Source organism: Petromyzon marinus, unplaced genomic scaffold (assembly GCF_048934315.1).
Source record: "Petromyzon marinus isolate PM22_M1 ecotype Great Lakes invasive population unplaced genomic scaffold, UKy_Petmar_22M1.pri1.0 PM_Scaffold_59, whole genome shotgun sequence".
Taxonomy (NCBI): Eukaryota; Metazoa; Chordata; class Hyperoartia; order Petromyzontiformes; family Petromyzontidae; genus Petromyzon; species Petromyzon marinus.
Window position 1 is genome coordinate 315,969 of NW_027423601.1, and position 19,760 is coordinate 335,728.

Consider the following 19,760-nt stretch of genomic DNA (forward strand, 5'->3'; position numbering starts at 1 on the left):
TACACACACACCTACACACACACACCTACACACACACACACCTACATACACACACCTACACACACACACCTACACACACACACCTACACACAAACACACCTACACACAAACACACCTACACACACATACACCTACACACACATACACCTACACACACATACACCTACACACACATACACACAAACACACCTACACACAAACACACCTACACACAAACACACCTACACACACACCTACACACACACACCTACACACACACACCTACACACACCTACACACACACACCTACACACATACATACACACCTACACACACCCCTAAACACCTACACACACCTACACCTACGCACACACATACACCTACATACACACACATAACACCTACACACATAACACCTACACACATACACACACACACCTACACACACACCTACACACACCTAAGAATGGGGAGATGTTGACTACCTCGCCTGGTATACAGGAGGTCGTGGGTTCCATCCTGACAATGGGGAGATGTTGACTACCTCGCCTGGTCTACAGGAGGTCGTGCGTTCCATCCTGACAATGGGGAGATGTTGATTACCTCGCCTGGTCTACAGGAGGTCGTGGGTTCGATCCTGACAATGGAGAGATGTTGACTACCTCGCCTGGTCTACAGGAGGTCGTGGGTTCCATCCTGACAATGGGGAGATGTTGACTACCTCGCCTGGTATACAGGAGGTCGTGGGTTCCATCCTGACAATGGTGAGATGTTGACTACCTCGCCTGGTACACAGGAGGTTGTGGGTTCGATCCTGACAATGGGGAGATGTTGACTACCTCGCCTGGTCTACAGGAGGTCGTGGGTTCGGCCCCTTGACCCTGGCGATGCCTCTCGCTGCTGCTGCTGTGTATTTGGAGTCTGCGTCTCTCGCTGCGTGATCAGTGATTTGACTGCTGATATAAGCTTCCGCACGGCGATGGTGGTGGTGATGGTGAGGGTCGTGGTGAGGGTGGTGGTGATGGTCGTGGTGAGGGTGAGGTTAGTGGTGAGCATGTTGGTTGCACCTGTGGGGTTTGGTGCGAGCGAAATACGTTACTCGAAATAAAACTCTTAAAGTCCTGATTGTGTCTGTGTGAGTGTCTGTGTGAGTCTCTTTGTGTGGGTCTGTGTGCGTCTGAGTGTGTGTCTGTGTGTGTGAGTGGGGTCTCTGTGTGTGGGTCTGTGTGAGTCTCTTTGTGTGTCTGTGAATGTGTTTGTGTCTGTGTGAGTCTCTTTGTGTGTCTGTGAATGTGTTTGTGTCTGTGTGTCTGTGAGTGTCTGTATCTGTGTGTGTGTGAGTGTGTCTCTGTGTGTGTCTGTGTCTGTCTGTGAGTGAGTGTGTCTGTATCTGTGTGTGTCTGTGAGTGAGTGTGTCTGTGTGTCTGTGAGTGAGTGTGTCTGTGTCTGTATCTGTCTGTGTGTGTCTGTGTCTGTCTGTGTGTGTCTGTGTCTGTGAGTGTGTCTGTGTGTGTCCGTGTGTGTGTCTGTGTGTGTGTGTCTGTGTGTGTGTCTGTGTGTGTGTCTGTGCAACACCGCGCCCATCACCATCCTTCAGGACAACGGTGATCTCCCGTGCAGCAATCATCAGGTGCGTGCAGTGCGTCACTCAGATATTCATTTTATTTTTAAACCGAATCGACTTTAAAATCAACACCAGGTCACCAGGTCATCTGGTCAGATCAACAGGTCACCAGGTCATCTCGTCAGGTCACCAGGTCATCTGGTCAGGTCACCTGGTCACCAGGTCATCTGATCAGGTCACCGGGTGACCAGCTCACCAGATCACCAGCTCACCCCGGTGGTGGTGATGGTGGTGGAGGCGGTGGTGGTGGTGATCACTGTGTGGTGGTGATCACTGTGGTGGTGATCACTGTGGTGGTGGTGATCACTGTGGTGTGGTGATCACTGTGGTGGTGGTGATCACTGTGGTGGTGATCACTGTGGTGGTGATCACTGGTGGTGGTGATCACTGGTGGTGGTGATCACTGTGATGGTGGTGATCACTGTGGTGGTGATCACTGGTGGTGGTGATCACTGTGGTGGTGGTGGTGATCACTGTGGTGATGGTGTTGGTGATCACTGTGGTGTGGTGATCACTGTGGTGGTGATGATCACTGTGGTGGTGGTGATCACTGTGGTGGTGGTGATCACTGTGGTGGTGGTGATCACTGTGGTGGTGGTGATCACTGTGGTGGTGATCACTGTGGTGGTGGTGGTGATCACTGTGGTGATGGTGTTGGTGATCACTGTGGTGTGGTGATCACTGTGGTGGTGATGATCACTGTGGTGGTGGTGATCACTGTGGTGGTGGTGATCACTGTGGTGGTGGTGATCACTGTGGTGGTGATCACTGTGGTGGTGATCACTGTGTGGTGGTGATCACTGTGGTGATGGTGATCACTGTGTAGTGGTGGTGATCACTGTGGTGATGGTGTTGGTGATCACTGTGGTGGTGATCACTGTGGTGGTGATCACTGTGATGGTGGTGGTGATCACTGTGTAGTGGTGTTGATCACTGTGTGGTGGTGATCACTGTGGTGATGGTGATCATTGTGTAGTGGTGGTGATCACTGTGGTGATGGTGTTGGTGATCACTGTGGTGGTGATCACTGTGGTGGTGATCACTGTGATGGTGGTGGTGATCACTGTGTAGTGGTGTTGATCACTGTGATGGTGGTGATCACTGTGATGGTGGTGGTGATCACTGTGATGGTGATCACTGTGGTGATGATCACTGTGGTGTTGGTGTTCACTGTGATGGTGGTGTGGTGATGGTGTTGGTGATCACTGTGATGATGGTGATCACTGTGGTGGTGATCACTGTGATGGTGGTGTGGTGATGGTGATCACTGTGGTGATGGTGTTCACTGTGGTGTTGGTGTTCACTGTGATGGTGTTGGTGTTCACTGTGGTGTTGGTGTTCACTGTGATGGTGTTGGTGATCACTGTGGTGTTGGTGTTCACTGTGATGGTGTTGGTGATCACTGTGGTGTTGGTGTTCACTGTGATGGTGTTGGTGTTCACTGTGATGGTGTTGGTGTTGGTGTTCACTGTGGTGTTGGTGTTCACTGTGATGGTGTTGGTGTTGGTGTTCACTGTGGTGTTGGTGATCACTGTGATGGTGTTGGTGTTCACTGCGGTGGTGGTGTGGTGATGGTGTTCACTGTGATGGTGATCACTGTGATGGTGTTCACTGTGGTGTTGGTGTGGTGATGGTGATGGTGTTCACTGTGGTGGTGGTGTAGTGATGGTGATGGTGTTCACTGTGGTGTTGGTGTTCACTGTGGTGATGGTGTTGGTGTTCACTGTGATGGTGATCACTGTGGTGATGGTGTTGGTGTTCACTGTGGTGGTGGTGATCACTGTGATGGTGGTGTTGGTGTTCACTGTGGTGGTGATGGTGTTGGTGATGGTGTTGGTGATCACTGTGGTGTTCACTGTGGTGTTGGTGTTGGTGTTCACTGTGGTGTGGCGAGGTCCTGGTGCATGGCTGTGGTGACGGTGATGGTGATCACTGTGGTGATGGTGTTGGTGATGGTGTTGGTGTTCACTGTGGTGATGGTGATGGTGTTCACTGTGATGATGGTGTTGGTGTTCACTGTGGTGATGGTGATGGTGTTCACTGTGATGATGGTGTTGGTGTTCACTGTGGTGTGGCGAGGTGTTGGTGATCACTGTGGTGTTGGTGTTCACTGCGGTGGTGGTGATGGTGTTCACTGTGGTGTGGCGAGGTGCTGGTGCATGGCTGCGGTGACGGTGATGGTGATCACTGTGGTGATGGTGATCACTGTGGTGATGGTGTTCACTGTGGTGTGGCGAGGTGCTGGTGCATGGCTGTGGTGTTGGTGATGGTGTTCACTGTGGTGTGGCGAGGTGCTGGTGCATGGCTGTGGTGATGGTGATGGTGTTCACCGTGATGGTGATCACTGTGGTGTTGGTGTTGGTGTTCACTGTGGTGATGGTGATGGTGTTCACTGTGGTGGTGGTGTAGTGATGGTGATGGTGTTCACTGTGGTGTTGGTGTTCACTGTGGTGATGGTGATGGTGTTCACTGTGATGGTGATCACTGTGGTGTTGGTGTTGGTGTTCACTGTGGTGTGGCGAGGTGCTGGTGCATGGCTGTGGTGACGGTGATGGTGTTCACTGTGATGATGGTGATGGTGTTGGTGTTCACTGTGATGATGGTGTTGGTGATGGTGTTCACTGTGGTGTGGCGAGGTGCTGGTGACGGTGATGGTGTTCACTGTGGTGTGGCGAGGTGCTGGTGCATGGCTGTGGTGTTCACTGTGGTGACGGTGATGGTGTTCACTGTGATGATGGTGATGTTGGTGATCACTGTGGTGTGGCGAGGTGCTGGTGCATGGCTGTGGTGACGTGCCCCAGGCGTGCCGTGGGAACCAGCAGCACGCTCCGGAGAGACTCCATCTGGAGGTCGCCCGGGGACCAGCGCCCGCCCAGCAGCGAGTCCACCCCCGTGACCCCCGTGACCCCCGTGACCCCCGTGACCCCCGTGACCCCCGGCTCGTCCACGCTGCCCGCGGAGGCACCCACTGGGTAGGAGAACGTCAGCTCGGCCTGCTGCTCACACACACACACACAGAGACACACATACACACATAGACACATAGACATACACACATAGACACACAGTCACATAGACATACACACACATAGACACACAGTCACATAGACATACACACACATACAGATACATACACACACACACATAGTCACACACACACACACAGAGAGACACACATACAGTCACATAGACACACACACACACATACACACACACACATACACACACATAGACATACACACACACACAGTCACATAGACATACAGATACATACATAGACACACACACACACACATAGTCACACACACACAGAGACACACATACAGATACATACACACACACACATACAGATACATACACACACACATAGTCACACACAGACATACACACACAGATACATACACACACACATACAGATACATACACACACACATAGTCACACACAGACATACACACACAGAGACATAGACACACACATAGACATACACACATAGACACACAGTCACATAGACATACACACATACATAGACACATAGACACACAGTCACATAGACACACAGACAGTCACACACACACATAGACATACACACATAGACACACAGACAGTCACACACACACACACATAGACACACACATAGACATACACACATAGACATAGACACACACACAGAGACACATAGACACACACATACAGATACATACACACACACATACAGATACATACACACACACATACACACATAGACACATAGACACACAGACACACAGACAGTCACACACACACATAGACATACCCACATAGACACATAGACATACACATAGACATACACACAGTCACACACACATAGTCACACACAGTCACACACACACACATAGTCACACACACAGATACATACATACATAGAGACACAAACACACACATACAGATACATACACACACAGATACATACACAGTCACACACAGACATACACACACATACATACATAGACACACACACACAGACACACACCCAGATACATACACACACACACATAGTCACACACAGACATACACACACATACATAGACACGCATAGACACACACAGACACACATACAGATACATACACACACACAGTCACACACAGACATACACACACATACATAGACACACACACAGTCACACACAGACATACACACACATACATACATAGACACACATAGACACACACACAGATACATACACACACACACACACATAGTCACACACAGACATACACACATACATAGACACACATAGACACACACACAGATACATACACACACAGACATACACACACATACATAGACACACATAGACACACACACACAGACACACATACAGATGCATACACACACACACATAGTCACACACAGACATACACACACATACATAGACACACATAGACACACACACAGATACATACATACATAGAGACACAAACACACACATACAGATACATACACACACAGATACATACACAGTCACACACAGACATACACACACATACATACATAGACACACACACACAGACACACACCCAGATACATACACACACACACATAGTCACACACAGACATACACACACATACATAGACACACATAGACACACACAGACACACATACAGATACATACACACACACAGTCACACACAGACATACACACACATACATAGACACACACACAGTCACACACAGACATACACACACATACATAGACACACATAGACACACACACAGATACATACACACACACACACACATAGTCACACACAGACATACACACATACATAGACACACATAGACACACACACAGATACATACACACACAGACATACACACACATACATAGACACACATAGACACACACACACAGACACACATACAGATGCATACACACACACACATAGTCACACACAGACATACACACACATACATAGACACACATAGACACACACACACACACAGACAGACACACATACAGATACATACACACACACACACATAGTCACACACAGACATACACACACATACATAACCACACATAGACACACACACACAGACACACATACAGATACATACACACACACATAGTCACACACAGACATAGACACGCACACACACAGACACACACACATAGACATAGACACACACATAGACACATAGACATAGACACACACACACATAGACACACACATAGACACACACACGCACAGACATACACATACAGATACATACACACACAGTCACACACAGACACATACAGACACACAGTCACATACACACACACATAGACACACACACACATAGACACACACACATAGACACACACATACAGATACATACATACACACACACATACACACATAGACACAGACACACATAGACACACGTACACACACACACACATACACACACACATAGACATAGACACACACAAAGAGATACACACACAGTCACACACAGACATAGACACACATAGACACATACAAACATAGACACACATAGACATAGACACACACATAGACATAGACACACACATAGACACAGACACACAGACACACAGACACACACACAGACACACACACACAGACACATAGACACACACAGACACACATACACACATAGACACATACACACACACACATAGACACGCACACATGCACACAGACACATAGACACACATATAGACACATAGACACACAGACACATACACACATAGACACACATACACACATATAGACACATATACACACACATAGACACACATAGACACACACTTAGACATAGACATGCACACACACACATAGACGCACACACACACATAGACACACACACACACGCACACATACACACACGCACACATACACACGCACACATACACACACACATACATACACACACATAGACACACACACACATAGACACACACACACATAGACAGACACACACACACACATAGACACACACACACATACACACGCACACACACACATAGACACACACACACGCACACACAGACACACACACGCACATAGACACACACACAGACACACACACACACGCACGCACACACACACACGCACGCAGACACACACAGACACACGCACACACGCACATAGACACACATACACACATATGGTGGGGGGGGGGGTGAGTGGGAGGGTGAGTGAGTGAGTGTATGAGTGAGTGTATGAGTGAGTGAGTGTATGAGTGAGTGTATGAGTGAGTGAGTGTGTGAGTGAGTGTATGAGTGAGTGTATGAGTGAGTGAGTGTATGAGTGAGTGAGTGTATGAGTGAGTGAGTGTATGAGTGAGTGTATGAGTGAGTGAGTGAGTGTATGAGTGAGTGTATGAGTGAGTGAGTGTATGAGTGAGTGTATGAGTGAGTGAGTGTGTGAGTGAGTGTATGAGTGAGTGTATGAGTGAGTGAGTGTATGAGTGAGTGAGTGTATGAGTGAGTGAGTGTATGAGTGAGTGTATGAGTGAGTGAGTGAGTGTATGAGTGAGTGTATGAGTGAGTGTATGAGTGAGTGTATGAGTGAGTGTATGAGTGAGTGAGTGAGAGTATGAGTGAGTGAGTGTATAAGTGAGTGTATGAGTGAGTGTATGAGTGAATGAGTGAGTGTATGAGTGAGTGAGTGTATGAGTGAGTGTATGAGTGAGTGAGTGAGAGTATGAGTGAGTGAGTGTATGACTGAGTGAGTGTATGAGTGAGTGTATGAGTGAGTGTATGACTGAGTGAGTGTATGAGTGAGTGAGTGAGTGTATGACTGAGTGAGTGTATGAGTGAGTGAGTGTATGAGTGAGTGTATGAGTGAGTGTATGAGTGAGTGTATGAGTGAGTGAGTGTATGAGTGAGTGAGTGTATGAGTGAGTGAGTGTATGAGTGAGTGAGTGAGTGTATGAGTGAGTGAGTGTATGAGTGAGTGAGTGTATGAGTGAGTGTATGAGTGAGTGTGTGAGTGAGTGAGTGTATGAGTGAGTGTATGAGTGAGTGAGTGTATGAGTGAGTGAGTGTATGAGTGTATGAGTGAGTGAGTGTATGAGTGAGTGAGTGTATGAGTGAGTGAGTGTATGAGTGAGTGTATGAGTGAGTGAGTGTATGAGTGAGTGAGTGTATGAGTGTATGAGTGAGTGTATGAGTGAGTGAGTGAGTGTATGAGTGAGTGTATGAGTGAATGAGTGAGTGTATGAGTGAGTGAGTGTATGAGTGTATGAGTGAGTGTATGAGTGAGTGAGTGAGTGTATGAGTGAGTGTATGAGTGTATGAGTGAGTGTATGAGTGAGTGAGTGTATGAGTGAGTGAGTGTATGAGTGAGTGTATGAGTGAGTGAGTGTATGAGTGAGTGAGTGTATGAGTGTATGAGTGAGTGAGTGTATGAGTGAGTGTGTGAGTGTATGAGTGAGTGTACGAGTGAGTAAATGAGTGTATGAGTGAGTGAGCGAGTGAGTGTACGAGTGAGTGAGTGTATGAGTGAATGAGTGAGTGTATGAGTAAGTGAGTGTATGAGTGAGTGTATGAGTGAGTGTATGATTGAGTGAGTGTATGAGTGAATGAGTGAGTGTATGAGTGAATGAGTGAGTGTATGAGTGAGTGTACGAGTGAGTGAGTGTATGAGTGAATGAGTGAGTGTATGAGTGAGTGTATGAGTGAGTGTGTGAGTGAGTGTGTGAGTGAGTGTGTGAGTGAGTGTGTGAGTGAGTGTGTGAGTAAGTGAGTGTATGAGTGAGTGAGTGTATGAGTGAGTGAGTGGCCATCACCTCGTAAAAGAACTCCTCCTCGGCGTTTAGAAACATCAACTCCCCCTTCTGTTCACCGCCACCACCACCACCACCACCGCCACCACCACCACCACCACCACCGCCACCACCACCACCACCACCGCCGCCACCACCACCACCACCACCGCCACCACCACCACCACCACGAGTAGCTCCCACACCTACAGCTCCTCCTCCCCCCTCGACGCAGGTCTTACACACAAGGAGGTAGTAGCTAAAGCCTCCAGCTGCCTGCGATGGCATTGTGGTGGTGGTGGTGGTGGTTGTGGTGGTGGTGGTGGTTGTGGTGGTTGTGGCGGTGGTGGTGCCACAACCACCCCCGCCGGCAAGCCGCTTGGTACGGTCCAGCGACACCAACTCCTTGCTGGGCACCAGGAAGAGAGAGGAGTGGAAGGGGTGAGTGGAGGGGTGAGTGGAGGGGTGAGTGGAGGGGTGAGTGGAGGGGTGAGTGGAGGGGTGAGTGGAGGGGTGAGTGGAGGGGTGAGTGTATGAGTGAGTGAGTGTATGAGTGAGTGTATGAGTGAGTGTAGAGTGAGTGAGTGTAGAGTGAGTGTAGAGTGAGTGAGTGTAGAGTGAGTGTATGAGTGAGTGTATGAGTGAGTGAGTGAGTGTATGAGTGAGTCTATGAGTGAGTGTATCAGTGAGTGAGTGTATGAGTAAGGGAGTGTATGAGTGGGTGAGTGCATGAGTGAGTGTATGAGTGAGTGAGTGTATGAGTGAGTGTATGAGTGAGTGAGTGTATAAGTGAGTGTATAAGTGAGTGTATAAGTGAGTGTATGAGTGAGTGTATGAGTGAGTGTATAAGTGAGTGTATGAGTGAGTGTATAAGTGAGTGTATGAGTGAGTGAATGTATGAGTGAGTGTATGAGTGAGTGTATGAGTGAGTGAGTGTATGAGTGAGTGTATGAGTGAGTGAGTGTATGAGTGAGTGTATGAGTGAGTGAGTGAGTGTATGAGTGAGTGAGTGTATGAGTGAGTGAGTGTATGAGTGAGTGAGTGTATGAGTGTACAAGTGAGTGAGTGTGTAAGTGAGTGAGTGAATGTACAAGTGAGTGTATGAGTGAGTGTGTGAGTGAGTGTATGAGTGAGTGTATGAGTGTATGAGTGAGTGAGTGTACGAGTGAGTGAGTGTATGAGTGAGTGAGTGTATGAGTGTGTGTATGAGTGAGTGAGTGTATGAGTGAGTGTATGAGTGAGTGAGTGTATGAGTGAGTGAGTGTATGAGTGAGTGAGTGTATGAGTAAGTGAGTGTACAAGTGAGTGTATGAGTGTGTAAGTGAGTGTGTGAGTGTATGAGTGAGTGTATGAGTGAGTGAGTGTATGAGTGAGTGCATGAGTGAGTGAGTGTACGAGTGAGTATATGAGTGAGTGAGTGAGTGTATGAGTGAGTGTATGAGTGAGTGTATGAGTGAGTGAGTGTGTAAGTGTGTAAGTGAGTGTATGAGTGAGTGAGTGAGTGTATGAGTGAGTGAGTGAGTGTATGAGTGAGTGTATGAGTGAGTGTATGAGTGAGTGAGTATGAGTGAGTGAGTATGAGTGAGTGTATGAGTGAGTGTATGAGTGAGTGAGTGTATGAGTGAGTGTATGAGTGAGTAAGTGTATGAGTGAGTGTATGAGTGAGTAAGTGAGTGAGTGTGTGAGTGTATGAGTGAGTGAGTGTATGAGTGAGTGTATGAGTGAGTGAGTGTATGAGTGAGTGTATGAGTGAGTGAGTGTATGAGTGAGTGTATGAGTGAGTGAGTGTATGAGTGAGTGAGTGTATGAGTGAGTGTATGAGTGAGTGTATGAGTGAGTGTATGAGTGAGTGAGTGTATGAGTGAGTGAGTGTATGAGTGTATGAGTGAGTGTATGAGTGAGTGAGTGTATGAGTGAGTGTATGAGTGAGTGTATGAGTGAGTGTATGAGTGAGTGAGTGTATGAGTGAGTGTATGAGTGAGTGTATGAGTGAGTGAGTGTATGAGTGAGTGTATGAGTGAGTGTATGAGTGAGTGAGTGTATGAGTGAGTGTATGAGTGAGTGAGTGTACAAGTGTGTAAGTGAGTGAGTGCCGCACCCCAGCTGAGAGTGTAGCGGCAGGGCGACGTGTGGAGGCACATTGAGGAATCTCTCGCACAGCAAGAGGCCCACAGGCCGGGCCTTGTTGGCCAGGGCGGCCCGGAGGCCGGCTGCTGTGGTGGGGTCGGCCGCGTGGGCCAGCGACACGAGAACAGAGCAGAGCTGGGAGAGGCACGGGGCCAGCTGGGGACACAGAATCACTCACTCAGTCACTCACTCATACACTCACTCAGTCACTCACTCAGTCATACACTCACTCATACACTCACTCAGTCACACACTAATACACTCATACACTCACTCATACACTCACTCATACACTCACTCATACACTCACTCAGTCACTCACTCAGTCACTCACTCACTCATACACTCACTCATACACTCACTCATACACTCACTCATACACTCACTCAGTCACTCACTCAGTCACTCACTCACTCAGTCACTCACTCATACACTCACTCAGTCACTCACTCAGTCACTCACTCACTCATACACTCACTCACTCATACACTCACTCACTCACTCATACACTCACTCACTCACTCATACACTCACACACTCACTCATACACTCACTCACTCACTCATACACTCACTCACTCACTTATACACTCACTCACTCATACACTCACTCATACACTCACTCATACACTCACTCATACACTCACTCACTCACTGAAACACTCACTCATACACTCACTCACTCATACACTCACTCACTCACTCACACACTCACTCATACACTCACTCATACACTCACACACTCACTCACTCATACACTCACTCATACACTCACTCATACACTCACTCATACACTCACTCACTCATACACTCACTCATACACTCACTCACTCAGTCACTCACTCACTCATACACTCACTCACTCATACACTCACTCACTCATACACTCACTCACTCATACACTCACTCACTCACTCATACACTCACTCACTCATACACTCACTCACTGAAACACTCACTCACTCACTCATACACTCACTCACTCATACACTCACTCATACACTCACTCACTCACTCATACACTCACTCACTCACTCATACACTCACTCACTCATACACTCACTCATACACTCACTCACTCACTCATACACTCACTCACTGAAACACTCACTCACTCACTCATACACTCACTCACTCATACACTCACTCACTCACTCATACACTCACTCATACACTCACTCATACACTCACTCACTCATACACTCACTCACTCACACACTCATTCACTGAAACACTCACTGAAACACTCACTGAAACACTCACTGAAACACTCACTCACTCACTCATACACTCACTCATACACTCACTCATACACTCACTCATACACTCACTCACTCATACACTCACTCACTCATACACTCACTCAAACACTCACTCACACTCACTCACCCACTCACTCACACTCACTCACCCACTCACTCACTCACTCACCCACTCACTCACTCACTCATACACTCACTCATACACTCACTCATACACTCACTCACTCATACACTCACTCATACACTCACTCACTCATACACTCACTCACTCACTCACACACTCACTCATACACTCACTCATACACTCACTCACTCATACACTCACTCATACACTCACTCACTGAAACACTCACTCACTCACTCATACACTCACTCACTCACTCATACACTCACTCATACACTCACTCACTCACTCATACACTCACTCACTCATACACTCACTCATACACTCACTCATACACTCACTCATACACTCACTCACTCATACACTCACTCACTCACTCATACACTCACTCACTGAAACACTCACTCACTCACTCATACACTCACTCACTCATACACTCACTCACTCATACACTCACTCATACACTCACTCACTCACTCATACACTCACTCACTGAAACACTCACTGAAACACTCACTCACTCACTCATACACTCACTCACTGAAACACTCACTCATACACTCACTCATACACTCACTCACTCATACACTCACTAAAACACTCACTCACTCATACACTCACTCACTCAAACACTCACTCACCCACTCACTCACTCACCCACTCACTCACTCATACACTCACTCACTCACTCATACACTCACTCACTCACTCATACACTCACTCATACACTCACTCACTCATACACTCACTCACTCACTCATACACTCACTCACTGAAACACTCACTCACTCACTCATACACTCACTCACTCATACACTCACTCACTCATACACTCACTCACTCATACACTCACTCACTGAAACACTCACTGAAACACTCACTCACTCACTCATACACTCACTCACTGAAACACTCACTCATACACTCACTCATACACTCATACACTCACTAAAACACTCACTCACTCATACACTCACTCACTCAAACACTCACTCACCCACTCACTCACTCACCCACTCACTCACTCATACACTCACTCACTCATACACTCACTCATACACTCACTCACTCATACACTCACTCATACACTCACTCATACACTCACTCACTCATACACTCACTCACTCACTCATACACTCACTCACTCATACACTCACACTCACTCACTCACTCATACACTCACTCACTCATACACTCACTCATACACTCACTCACTCATACACTCACTCATACACTCACTTATACACTCACTCACTCATACACTCACTCACTCGTACACTCACTCACTCATACACTCACTCGTACACTCACTTATACACTCACTCATACACTCAATCATACACTCACTCATACACTCAATCATACACTCACTCATACACTCACTCACTCGTACACTCACTCATACACTCACTCACTCATACACTCACTCACTCATACACTCACTCACTCATACACTCACTCACTCATACACTCACTCATACACTCACTCACTCATACACTCACTCACTCATACACTCACTCACTCATACACTCACTTGTGCACTCACTTGTACACTCACTCACTCATACACTCACTCACTCACTTGTACACTCACTCATACACTCACTCATACACTCACTCACTCATTTGTACACTCACTCATACACTCACTCACTCACTCATACACTCACTCATACACTCAGACACTCACTCACTCACTCATACACTCACTCATACACTCACTCACTCATAAACTCACTCACTCACTTACACACTCACTTGTACACTCATACACTCACTCACTCATACACTCACTCATACACTCACTCACTCACACACTCACTCATTCACTCGCTGAAACACTCGCTCACTCATACACTCACTAATACACTCACTCACTCATACACTCACTCAAACACTCACTCATACACTCACTCACTCATACACCCACTCACTCACCCACCCACTCACCCACTCACCCACCCACTCACCTACCCACTCACTCACCCACACACCCACCCACTCACTCACCTACCCACCCACCCACTCACCCACCCACCCACTCACTCACCCACCCACCCACTCACCCACTCACTCACTCACCCACCCACTCACTCACCCACTCACCCACCCACTCACCCACCCACTCACCCACCCACTCACCCACCCACTCACCCACCCACTCACTCACCTACCCACTCACCCACTCACCCACACACTCACTCACCCACACACTCACTCACTCACACACTCACCCACCCACTCACCACTCACCCACCCACTGACCACTCACTCACCCACTCACCACTCACTCACCCACCCACCTGTTTGTCTGACAGGCTGATGAGGGTTATGAATCCGAAGACTTCGTCTTGACTCTCATCATCATCGTCACTGTCGTCAGAGACTGGAGCTTGCTGTTCACGTGCACACACAGGTAGAGGCAAAGCTCCCCCAGGTAGCCTCCAGCAGGGCTGCAGGGGCAAGTGCTGAGACACAGACAAAGCTCCCCCAGGTAGCCTCCAGCAGGGCTGTAGGGGCAAGTGCTGAGACACAGACAAAGCTCCCCCAGGTAGCCTCCGGCAGGGCCGCAGGGGCAAGTGCTGAGACACAGACAAAGCTCCCCCAGGTAGCCTCCAGCAGGGCTGTAGGGGCAAGTGCTGAGACACAGACAAAGCTCCCCCAGGTAGCCTCTAGCGGGGCCGTAGGGGCAAGTGCTGAGACACAGACAAAGCTCCCCCAGGTAGCCTCTAGCGGGGGCCGCAGGGGCAAGTGCTGAGACACAGACAAAGCTCCCCCAGGTAGTCTCTAGCAGGGCCGCAGGGGCAAGTGCTGAGACACAGACAAAGCTCCCCCAGGTAGCCTCTAGCAGGGCTGTAGGGGCAAGTGCGGAGACACAGACAAAGCTCCCCCAGGTAGCCTCTGGCAGGGCGGTAGGGGCAAGTGCTGAGACACAGACAAAGCTCCCCCAGGTAGCCTCTAGCAGGGCTGTAGGGGGCAAGTGCTGAGACACAGACAAAGCTCCCCCAGGTAGCCTCTAGCAGGGCCGTAGGGGCAAGTGCTGAGACACAGACAAAGCTCCCCCAGGTAGCCTCCAGCAGGGCTGTAGGAGCAAGTGCTGAGACACAGACAAAGCTCCCCCAGGTAGCCTCTGGCAGGGCTGCAGGGGCAAGTGCTGAGACACAGACAAAGCTCCCCCAGGTAGCCTCCGGCAGGGCTGTAGGGGCAAGTGCTGAGACACAGACAAAGCTCCCCCAGGTAGCCTCTGGCAGGGCTGTAGGGGCAAGTGCTGAGACACAGACAAAGCTCCCCCAGGTAGCCTCTAGCAGCGCTGTAGGGGTAAGTGCTGAGCCACAGACAAAGCTCCCCCAGGTAGCCTCTAGCAGGGCTGTAGGGGCAAGTGCTGAGACACAGACAAAGCTCCCCCAGGTAGCCTCTAGCAAGGCTGTAGGGGCAAGTGCTGAGACACAGACAAAGCTCCCCCAGGTAGCCTCTAGCAAGGCTGTAGGGGCAAGTGCTGAGACACAGACAAAGCTCCCCCAGGTAGCCTCTAGCAGGAGGGCTGTAGGGGCAAGTGCTGAGACACAGACAAAGCTCCCCCAGGTAGCCTCTGGCAGGGCTGTAGGGGCAAGTGCTGAGACACAGACAAAGCTCCCCCAGGTAGCCTCTGGCAGGGCTGCAGGGGCAAGTGCTGAGACACAGACAAAGCTCCCCCAGGTAGCCTCCGGCAGGGCTGTAGGGGCAAGTGCTGAGACACAGACAAAGCTCCCCCAGATAGCCTCTAGCAGGGCTGTAGGGGCAAGTGCTGAGACACAGACAAAGCTCCCCCAGGTAGCCTCTAGCAGGAGGGCTGTAGGGGCAAGTGCTGTAAGTGGCCCCTGGGTCTGTTGGTACCTTGAGTACACTGCCCAAGTCCGGGTTGTTGACGATGAGGTTAGCAAGCGCCGTCACATCCACCACAGTCTTGCGGAACAGCTGCACACACACACAGACACACACACACAGACACACACACAGACACACAGATACACACACACACACAGACACACACACACACACACAGATACACACACACACACACAGACACACACACACACACACAGATACACACACAGACACACACACAGATACACACAGACACACACACACAGATACACACAGACACACACACACAGACACATACACAGACACACACACACACAGACACACACAGATACACACACAGACAGATACACACAGATACACACACAGACACACACACACACACAGATACACACACACACACAGACACACACACAGATACACACACAGATACACATACACAGATACACATACACACACACACAGACATACACACAGACATACACACACACACACAGACACACACACACACACACAGACACACACACACAGACATACACACAGATACACACACAGACAGATACACACAGACACACACACAGATACACAGACACATACATACACACACACACGTACACAGATACAGATACACAGACACACACATATACACACACAGACATACACACACACACAGACATACACACACACACAGATACACACACACACACACACAGATACACACACAGACACACACACAGATACACACAGACACACACACACAGACACATACACAGACACACACATACACACAGACAGATACACACAGATACACACACACACACAGATACACACACACACACACAGACACACACACAGACATACACACACACAGACACACACACACAGATACACACACACACACAGATACACACACAGATACACACACAGATACACATACACACAGATACACATACACACACATACACACAGACACACACACACAGACATACACACAGACATACACACACACACACACAGACATACACACACACAGACACACACACACACACACAGACAGATACACACAGACACACACACAGATACACAGACACATACATACACACACACACGTACACAGATACAGATACACAGACACACACATATATACACACACATACACACACACATACACACACACAGATACACAGACACACACATACACACACACATATACACACACACAAACACACGCGCACGCAGAATGACTGAGTGGATGACCGAGTGAGTGAATCATCATCACCACCATCACCACCATCACCACCACCACAATCATCACCACAATCATCACCATCACCACCACCATCACCACCACCATCACCACCACCATCACCACCACCACCATCACCACCACCACCCCCACCACCATCACCACCACCATCACCACCACCACCATCACCACCACCACAATCATCACCACCACCATCACCACCACCACCATCACCACCACCATCACCACCACCACCATCACTGTGTGTGTGGTTACCTGCTGTAGCAGCTTACGCACTCCGTAGAAGTCGGAGTGTGTGAAGGCGTGAGCCTCAAACTCCACCATCACCTCCTGGACAGGGGGGAGGGGTCACGGGGAGGGGTCACGGGGAGAGGTCACGGGGTGGGGTCACGGAGAGGGGTCACGGGGAGGGGTCACTCACTCATTCACCACCACCACCATCACAACCACCACTGCACCACCACTCCCCATACACAACAACCACCACCACAGCTCCCCATACACCACAACCACCACCACAGCACCGCTCCTCACACACCACAACAACCACAACAGCTCCTCACACACTACAACAACAACCATAACAACAACCACTACCACTACACCACCACTCCCCATACACAACCACCACCACCACCATCACAACCACCACAACCACCACTCCCCATACACAACCACCACCACCACCATCACAACCACCACAACCACCACTCCCCATACACAACCACCACCACCACCACAGCCGCCACAACCACCACAGCACCACCGCTCCCCACACACCACAAACACCACCACCGCTCCCCACACACCACCACAACAACCACAACAACAACCACCACTACCACTGCACCACCGCTCCCCATACACAACCACCACAACCACCACCACCGCTCCCCACACACCACAACAACCACAACAGCTCCTCACACACTACAACAACAACCATAACAACAACCACTACCACTGCACCACCACTCCCCATACACAACCACCATCACAACCACCACAGCACCACCGCTCCCCACACACCACAACCACCACCACAGCTCCTCACACACCACAACCATAACAACAACCACTACCACTGCACCACCGCTCCCCATACACAACCACCACAGCCACCACCACAACCATCACAACCACCACCACTCCCCACACACAACCACCACAGCTCCTCACACACCACAACAACCACCACAGCTCCTCACACACCACAACCACTGCACCACCGCTCCCCATACACCACCACCACAACCACCACTGCACCACCGCTCCTCACACACCACAACAACAACCACAACAGCTCCTCACACACCACAACCACCACCACAACCACCACTGCACCACCGCTCCTCACACACCACAACAACAACCACAACAGCTCCTCACACACCACAACAACCACCACCACCGCTCCTCACACACACACCACAACAACCACAACCACCATCACCTCGTCAATGTCGTCGCTTCCACTGCCGCTGCAATCATCATCATCACAATCATCCTCATCTCGCTCCTCTTCCTCCTCCTCCTCGTCATCATCATCGTCATCGTGCTCGTCAGGACTTCTATGAATCCTCTTGGGCGCGGACGCCATTGAGAGATGAAGAGGTGATGGTGGTGGTGATGAAGATGATGAGGTGGTTGTGGTGGTGTAGGTTGTTGTTGTGGTGGTAGTTGTAGTGGTAGTTGTGGTGGTGTAGGTTGTTGTGTTTGTGGTTGTAGTTGTGGTGGTTGTAGTGGTAGTTGTGGTGG

General features: G+C 49.2%; 1 protein-coding gene across 1 annotated transcript; it reads right to left on the bottom strand.

The window, feature by feature from the left end:
* Positions 1-1,622: 1,622 nt before the first annotated feature.
* LOC116957722 (BRCA2 and CDKN1A-interacting protein) lies at positions 1,623-19,602 on the bottom strand. The gene is made up of 7 exons (XM_032980045.2): positions 19,456-19,602; positions 18,258-18,332; positions 16,748-16,828; positions 15,178-15,270; positions 11,460-11,644; positions 9,386-9,770; positions 1,623-4,599 (listed from the first exon to the last, which is right to left on the bottom strand). The coding sequence occupies exons 1-7, from the start codon at positions 19,600-19,602 to the stop codon at positions 4,354-4,356; spliced, it is 1,212 nt and encodes a 403-aa protein (XP_032835936.1). The 3' UTR covers positions 1,623-4,353.
* Between the last annotated feature and the right edge of the window lie 158 nt (positions 19,603-19,760).